We start from the raw sequence: 8,819 nt of genomic DNA, 5'->3' as shown, positions 1-8,819 counted from the left end.
CTCGAACTCGAATATTATTTCCAGTACGGTCCAGTAGGGGGCGGTAATTCAGTCTGTAGGTAAAGCTGTTCCTCAATCGTCAAGAAATAAAAGCGACGAAGAAGAAGAACCAGGAAGTGTTGAGTGAGAACCAGGAAGTGTGAGGACGAATCAGCAAGTGTTTGTCAACAGAACCCGTTCCGGTTTGTTTGAGTCCACAAACGGAATATTTCTTTTTTACAGTTAAGTTCATTTCTGGCCCGAGCCGGAGTGAAGTGGGTGGTGATAGAAACAGCAGCGGGAGGTAGCGGCTGTCCAGCTCAACATGTCGGCGGTAGACGTGGAGGATGAGAGTATTCTGGCGTCGATCTTTAAGGACAGCTTCCCGGACAGCTGGAGGGGGGACAACCCGGACTTCGCCGCCTACCTGTCCGAGCTGAGCTCGTTCGGGGTGGAGAAGCTGAGCCGGGAGCCGGAGCGTCTGGCCGAGGACCGGGCTCAGATCCTGCAGCAGACCCGTGAGCTGGCTTTCTCCAACTACCAGACCTTCATCCGCACCGCGGACTGCACCCAGACCATCTACCGGGACTTCGGCCGGGTGGAGAGCAGCGTGTCCCGGCTCCTGGACAAGCTGCCCGGCTTCGGGGAGAAATGCAGGTCGGTGCTAAATGAGATCCAAGGATTTAAATACAGAATCACTGATGGGTTCATTTAATAGCTTGGTCTCAGTAGTTTGACATGAAAAAAAAAAAAAAAACAAGTCAAAAGAAAGATAAAATATAAGTAAATTCTGATGCACTGAATACAGACACTGTATTGTTGTGTGTAGCACACATCTTTCATATGGACGTAATCACACACACCCACACCTTTTGTATTTTCTGTATTTTGTATTTTTACGTTTTATATAATTTAATACTGCTTTGCCCCTTGTGACACATTTTTGTCAAGATGCCGGAAATATGAATTTCTCATAGAGATGAATAAAGTATCTATGAAGAAATGTACAGGAAATAAAGAGGCAGGAATATACATTACATGCGTAGGAGTGATAGTGTAGTATCGTCCTTTAATATGAATACCATTGAGTTTTCTCTAATTACTCCATGAACGTCTTCCTGAAGCCATGAGAACAGGTGGACATTGAATCCCTGCGTTTGTGTTCAGGGGCTTCATGAAGGAGGCCGAGGACATCGGAGCGAGCCGCCGGATGAACAGCCTCACACTGAACCGCCACACGGAGATCCTGGAGATCCTGGAGATCCCTCAGCTCATGGACACCTGCGTCCGCAACGGCTACTACGAGGAGGCCCTGGAGCTGGCGGCGTACGTCAAGAGGCTGGAGAAGAAGCACTCGACGCTGCCGGTCATCCAGGTGAGACCAGGTGACTGGAAAAAACAGACCAGCTACGTGCCAGTGTCTGGTTCACTACGTTAATGAAGGTAGAAGTATAAACTGACCTTTGCCCTCTTTTATTCTCAGGGAATCGTGCGTGAGGTGCGTCAGTCGACTCAGCTGATGCTCAACCAGCTGTTGCAGCAGCTGCGCAGTAACTCCCAGCTTCCTGTGTGCTTGCGTGTCATTGGCTACCTGCGGCGGATGGACGTGTTCACGGAGGCGGAGCTTCGGGTGAAGTTCCTGCAGGCCCGCGGTACCTGGCTGCACGCCATCCTCGCCGCCATCCCCGACGACGACCCCTACTTCCGCATCACCAAGACCATCGAGGCCTGCAGGGTCCACCTGTTCGACATCATCACCCAGTACAGAGCCATCTTCTCTGATGAAGACCCGCTGGCCCCGCCCACCGGCAGCGGGCAGGCGCCACTGAACGAGGGCGCCATCTTCCACGGCTGGGTGGTGCAGAAGGTGGCGGAGTTCCTGGAGACGTTGGATCAGGACCTGCAGCGCGGCGTGGGGGGGCGCCTGGATTCCCTGCTGGGGCAGTGCATGTACTTCGGCCTGTCCTTCAGCAGAGTGGGGGCCGACTTCCGGGGACAACTGGCGCCCATGTTCCAGCGAGTGGCGAGGGACACGTTCCACCGTGCGGTGCAGGAGGCGGTGGACAAGTTCCAGGAGGACATGAACCTGTACACGCTCATCTCCCTGCCCTCCATGCTGGGGGGCACCATCCCGCCCGTGGCCCCCAGCACCCAGCCCGGGACCCTGCAGCCCCCCATGTCTCTGCTGGACTTCCAGCCGCTGGCCTGCTTCCTCAACAACATCCTGACGGCGTTCAACGACCTGCGGCTCTGCTGCCCCATCGGCCTGGCCCAGGACGTCTCCAGAGGCCTGGAGGACGGCCTGAGGAAGGTACGGCCCCACGCGGGACTCCTTTCATCCACAACGGCAAAAGTCGATACATGCGCTTTGATGCCTGGGGGGTCAAACTCATTTCACTCGAGCTTTACTTCAGAGCTGCTTCAAGACGACAGCGGCCGATCAGGGAGCTACAGACGAGGGCGCAGGATATAAACCAAGACGAGTAAAAAGAAAATGAATATACTTAGAATTAGCGAGTTGAGGGGCTGGACCAGTAACAGGACAGCGTGTTAATATTAACCACCATGAAACTCAGACATGGGGGCTAATCTGAAGCTGAACCTCAGGACGTCCCTGAGAACTGGGCTACTGAGGACGTGTGTCTGTCTTGCGGTGAGGACGCTGACTCCGCTGTCTTTGTCTCTGGCAGGTGAGCCGTCAGATCGTGGTTTTCCACCGGGCCGAGGAGTCGGCCTTCAGCAGCAGAGAGAAGGAGCTCTTCCTCCAGTTCTGCTGCGCCTACGCCGAAGATCTGCTCCCCTTCCTCAACCGCTGCCTCCAGGTCCTCTTCCCCCCGGCTCAGCTGGGCCTGGTCCTGGGTGAGAACGCCTGGTTAAACACCCGGTTAAACACCTGGTTAAACATCTGGTTAAACGTCTGGTTAAACGTCTGGTTAAACGTCTGGTTAAACGTCTGGTTAAACGTCTGGTTAAACATCTGGTTAAACACCTCTGCCTGGTCCCCCAGACGGGTCTCTGGCCCTCAGATAGATCCCTTGTCTTAGGGTGTCCTCTGTCCTCTGTCCTCCAGGTCTTCCTGCCTCTCAGATGTCCAGGTTCGCTGGTCTGGGCTCCATCGATGTGGCCTCGGTCCTTGAGCCTCTGGACTTCCTTCTTCCTCAGAGGGAAACGTTGGCGGCGCCAGAGGTCGACGTCACGGCCAGACTGGACCTCCTGATGGTGGACACACAACCAGCACCAGAACCAGGACAAGAATCAGGACCAGGACCAGAACCAGAACCAGAACCAGAACCAGGACCAGCACCAGCACCGAGCCCGTCTGGACCCAGAGACTCAGAGTCTGGAGTTGAAGTGATGACGACAGCAGAGGAAGAATTCTCTTTGGACTGAAGTTGAAGATCTGTTAAAACTGAATGAAAACGTTTCGACATCTGTCTGTAAATAAGCAGCAGCGCCACCATGTGGTCAGTAGAATACGGCAGCAGCCTCACACACTGAGGTCATCTTTATTTCTGATGGAAGGAAGGAAGGAAGGAAGGGAGGGAGGGAGGGAGGGAGGGAGGGAGGGAGCGAGCAGTTTCAGTTTGATCCAGTAGGAGGCAGCAATGCTCCAAGATGAAGTGTACGAGACACTAATACACACTAATACACACACACACACCAACAAACCTAATGAATGAAGACAACGTTAATCAGGGTGGGGGGAGGTGGGGGTGGGGGGGGTTGACCTCTGACCTCTTATTAAAATTAATTTTATTATATTTAACCCTCAGGTGTCATTAGGATGTTTGGTCTCATTCTGTCTGTGTCTGGTATATTTTTATAACAACATTTCTCTCTACACAAAGTTTGACATTTAAAAATAAAAACATTTCTTATTATTACAGAACACAGATTTTTATTTTTTTTTACTAAATTAAGTTAAACTGAGGCCGGGGTGTTAACCTCTTTCATTTTACGGTTTCCCTGTAATACCTGCATTACTCCAGGCGATGGCGCTCCCACCCACAGGGAGCATCTCATCTTCTGCTGCCTCTTATCCTCAGTAGGGCCAAGGGGGGGGGCAACTGTCATCAGGAGAAAGGGGGGGTCCATCTTTATTATCATTATTATTATTATTATTATCTTTAAAGAAAGTGAAAGTGGGCACTAAACATTTCAGAGGTTAGTTCACAGACCCTGGTGCCAGCGGAGCCGCCTCCGGATTAATGTGGGAAAAACCAAAGAGCTGGTTGTGAGCTGTGAATTCTTGGCTCACTGTTAGCGAGTCCTGTCTATCAAACCTACGATTTATCAGACTGATCAGTGAATGTTCTTACTTGGGCTTGTTGCTGCCTTTGGTTTTACTTAAACCAAGCTTAAAACAATCTGTTGTAAGTTATTAAAACATAGTGTGTTAGTTTGGGAGCGTTAGCCCTGTTACCCTCTGATACCTGCCGTCCCTGGCTGTTATTTTATTCTAATCTTATTCCATATTTCTTGTTACTTGTGGTTGTTAATGTTTCCTGTGTCACTGAGCTACACAGAGCATTTACCGTGTGGATCATAAGCGTCTGTTTATTGCTGGTGCTGGTGAGACGGGTCTTGTTGGTTCCTGCCGTGTGACGCTGAGACTCTGAGAACCAGGTCCTCATGGACCAGGAATGCTCTGGAATGTTCTGGCTGTAAATCTGAGACACAGACGCGTAGAGACTGGAACGTCCTCATCCTGCAGGTGTGAAGACAAACATCCAACACTAATAAATCACTCCGCTCTAATTACTGCAAACACAAGCAAACAGAGACGCTCTGTGCAGCCGGGCTGGGGAGGGACATGTTGGACGGGTTGGACACGTTGCGCACGTTAGACACCTGAACGACGTCTTCTTAAATAAACAGAGATGACAACTAGGGATGACAGAGACAAGAGATGCTTGTTTGGGTCCTGAAAGGTTCATCACGCTTCACAAGGCGAAAGCTCTGGTCAATGAGTGGAACCCATGGAACCCATGACCTGTTGGTCCGACACAGGAGGACTGATCACATACACATATTGATACTGATAATGTGCAATAATTCATGTTCACCTCATCTCCCTGTGTGTTATATTACTAGATCCTACATGTTTCCTTCAGCTTGATGTTTGTATCTATGACAGAAGTTAGTTTATCTAGTTTCTCCTGTTCTTCTTCTCTCTCTATCTTCTCTGGTTCTACAGACCAACATGTTGGACGAGACAAAACAAAGACACCAAACAGAGACGGGGACCTGAGGACGTCTGGCTTTTATAGACGCAGGTGTAGCCAGCAATCACAGGTAGGGGTGGAGCCTCCCAACAGTAGAGGTGGAGCTTCACAGTAACCAGGAAGTTAGAAGAGCAGGAGATCAACACGGTCAACAGAGAGCAGCAGTGAACCAGCCCAGGGCGCCTGAAATACACTGTATACTGCAGTATTAGGCCTCGTAATACTGCGGTATTAGGCCTCGTAATACTGTGGTATTAGGCCTCGTAATACTGTGGTATTAGGCCTCGTAATACTGCGGTATTGGGCCTCGTAATACTGCAGTATTAGGCCTCGTAATACTGTAGTATTAGGCCTCGTAATACTGCGGTATTAGGCCTGTAGTAGTATGACAGCCCTGCTGTAGTACTAGTACTGCAGTAGTACTAGTACCAGTGCTGTGTCTGTGAAGGTTCTCAGTCATCCAGGTCACGGTGTAAAAACACCTTTTAAATGACGCGTGGTGTCTTTGCATTAGGGGCCCGTGGGGCCACCAGAGGGCGCTGCTGTGCAGGGAAGGATCATCAGGATCAAAAATGTTGTTGAGCATAAGTTAATAACAAATTTGTCTCCAATTAAATGTCGACAGTTTTCATTTGATGAACAGTTTCCTCTGTGTTCCTCTGACTCCAAATGTTTCTTTAAATTCCAGGGTGTGTTTTGAAACTAGACGCTGGCACAGAGTGGACAGTGGGGATGCACGATAAATCGTTAAAAAATCGCGATCTCGATTTACACATATACCTGATCTCATTTCGAAACACAACAATTCTTAAGCATTTTATTTTATGGACGTATTTTTCCAGGGTTTTTCAAGCGCCCCTAAAGGCAGCACTGCCGCTGACTCCTCCCTCCACCTGTGGGAAAGCATCTTCACACCTGTTCCGTCAGTGGAGGAAGCGCCTGCAGCTGCGTGAGGAAACAGCGAGAGACAGAAGCAGAGAGAAGTCAGCGGTAAAGACAGTTAAATGGAAAGTGAAGAAACCCCAGGTGGTCGTGGCGAGAGTCCGAACCGAACCGAACCCGAACCGAACCGAACCTAACCAAAAACGTACGTTTTTCTGTCTGTTTGTTTGTTTTGATAAAGTTCATCAGTGCAATAAACATTTTGTAAAACAAATCGCACCAAAGAATCGTGATCTCAGTTCTAAGGAAAATAATTGTGCAGCGCTAGTGGACAGTGAAGCTGGATGATTTTTTGTGTTTTTGTTTTTTTACCTGTATTGTTGCATCTCTCTCCTCCTTCCATTGTTGTTTACATGTGTGTGTCTCTGTGTGATATCACACCTGAGTTGTCTTCATGCTGAAAATCAGAATCAGAATCAGAATCACTTTATTGATCCCAGGATTAAATTACTTTTTCTTACAGCAGCTGTTAAGAACAAAGAGCAATAAGAATAAGTAAGAGGATGTAAAACATATAAGTATAAGTGAAGTGAATCTGTGTTCTGAGTTGTTGCTCTACTGAGAAAAAATGATTGCACATGGTGAGAATATAAATGGAAATATATACAAGTGTATGGAAATAATGAAGTTAAGCATGAGTTACTGCACAATCTCAGGGTCAGTACAGTTATAAACATGGATTATAGTTATAAACATGTATTATAGTTATAAACATGTATTATAGTTATAAACATGTATTATAGTTATAAACATGGATTATAGTTATAAACATGTATTATAGTTATAAACATGTATTATAGTTATAAACATGGATTATAGTTATAAACATGTATTATAGTTATAAACATGGATTATAGTTATAAACATGTATTATAGTTATAAACATGGATTATAGTTATAAACATGGATTATAGTTATAAACATGGATTATAGTTATAAACATGTATTATAGTTATAAACATGTATTATAGTTATAAACATGGATTATAGTTATAAACATGGATTATAGTTATAAACATGGCTGCACACAGTGAGACCAGAGCCCCCTCGTAAACAGGGAATGTGTCCTGGTCTATGAGCTGAGGTGGACATGAAATATTGCACATTAATGAATTATTGCACATGTGCAATTGCAATATTATAGATATTGCAAATGTGACTTGTTGCATACATGACGTCGCTCACCGAGACAAGAAGAAATCAAAAACATATGTTTTACTCTGGAAAATGGGAAAAATAATAATGTATAAATGTAGTTTATAGATGGTTTGATTATAGATGGAATGTAACTGGTGATGTGTGTGGAGCTGTGCATCTGTTTGTGGTGCTTTGATATGTGTGTGTGGTGACTTTGTGTATTGATTGCTGTGTATTGGGAGTTCACCGTTCACACCCTGAGTCATGCATTGTGATTTTACTGTCACATTGTTTGATCTTGAGTATTTGATCCAGTGAGATCTTGAACACTGCCAGTTGGTGGCGCTATTGATATGATGATATACGTTGTCAGACTGGTGGTTAGTGTCTGTCCTCCCTGTGTCTCCCTGTGTCTCCCTGTGTCTCCCTGTGTCTCCCTGTGTCTCGTCCCACCTCCAAAGACGTGCTCGTTAGGCTGAAAGGTGCCTCTTAATTGACCCATTGTGTGATGTCTTTATTCGGCTGCTGGTTGTTCAGGTGGTTCCTCTCTCACATACATACGACTGTGAGGTAGTTATGAGCTGGTACTAAAGTAGTACTATAGTAATATACGGCCTGTGTCTGACAGCAGTACTACAGTAGTACTATAGTAATATACGGCCTGTGTCTGACAGCAGTACTACAGTAGTACTATAGTAATATACGGCCTGTGTCTGACAGCAGTACTACAGTAGTACTAGTATAGTACTAGTGAGCGTAGGACTATAGGACTGTAGTACTATAGAATACAGTAGAACCATTGGTCCCAGCAGTGTGTGTGTGTGTGTGTGTGTGTGTGTGTGTCTGTGTGTGTGTGTGTGTGTGTGTGTGTGTGTGTGTCTGCGTGTGTGTGTGTGTGTGTGTGTGTGTGTGTGTGTGTGTCTGCGTGTGTGTGTGTGTGTGTGTGTGTGTGTGTCTGCGTGTGTGTGTGTGTGTGTGTCTGCGTGTGTGTCTGTGTGTCTGTGTGTGTGTGTGTGTGTGTCTGCGTGTGTGTGTGTGTGTGTGTCTGTGTGTGTGTGTGTGTGTGTCTGCGTGTGTGTGTGTGTGTGTGTGTGTGTCTGTGTGTGTGGGGGGGGGTCTTTTGGCTCCTGGCTCCACATATTGAACAACCCTTCAGGGATTTGAACCCTCGGCCCTGACAGTGTGTGTTAATCTGAGTCTCATTCACCACTCAGAGGGGGTCCCCCCCCCCACCCCAAAACACACACACACACACACACACACACACACACACACCCACTACATCTTCAGCCAATCACAGAGCTCAACCAACTGGGTGAAGGGTGGCGGTAGGAACATTCTTACTCAACCAGACCTCCTCCTCTTCTACCTCCTCTTCTCCGCTGCTCTACTTCCTCCTTCTCTCCTCCTCCTCCTCCTCTCCCCCTTCTTCTCCTCCTCCTCCGTCTCCTCCTCCTCCTCTCCTCCTTCTCTCCTCATCCTACATTATCCTTCTCCTCCGTCTCCTCCTCCTCCTCCTCTCTTGATGTGTCCAGA

The 8,819-nt window shown here is 47.6% G+C and overlaps 1 protein-coding gene across 1 annotated transcript; it reads left to right on the top strand.

Annotated features, from left to right (window-relative positions):
* Positions 1–72: 72 nt before the first annotated feature.
* cog8 (component of oligomeric golgi complex 8) lies at positions 73–3,868 on the top strand. Its single transcript, XM_047581006.1, has 5 exons — positions 73–636; positions 1,147–1,354; positions 1,463–2,290; positions 2,670–2,838; positions 3,050–3,868. Exons 1-5 carry the CDS (start codon positions 305–307, stop codon positions 3,367–3,369), a joined length of 1,857 nt encoding a protein of 618 aa, XP_047436962.1. The 5' UTR covers positions 73–304; the 3' UTR covers positions 3,370–3,868.
* Positions 3,869–8,819: the final 4,951 nt, after the last annotated feature.

This window comes from Mugil cephalus, chromosome 3, assembly GCF_022458985.1.
Source record: "Mugil cephalus isolate CIBA_MC_2020 chromosome 3, CIBA_Mcephalus_1.1, whole genome shotgun sequence".
Classification (NCBI taxonomy): domain Eukaryota; kingdom Metazoa; phylum Chordata; class Actinopteri; order Mugiliformes; family Mugilidae; genus Mugil; species Mugil cephalus.
Note: the sequence above shows the minus strand (reverse complement) of the source record. Positions and strands in the feature narration are given on the sequence as shown.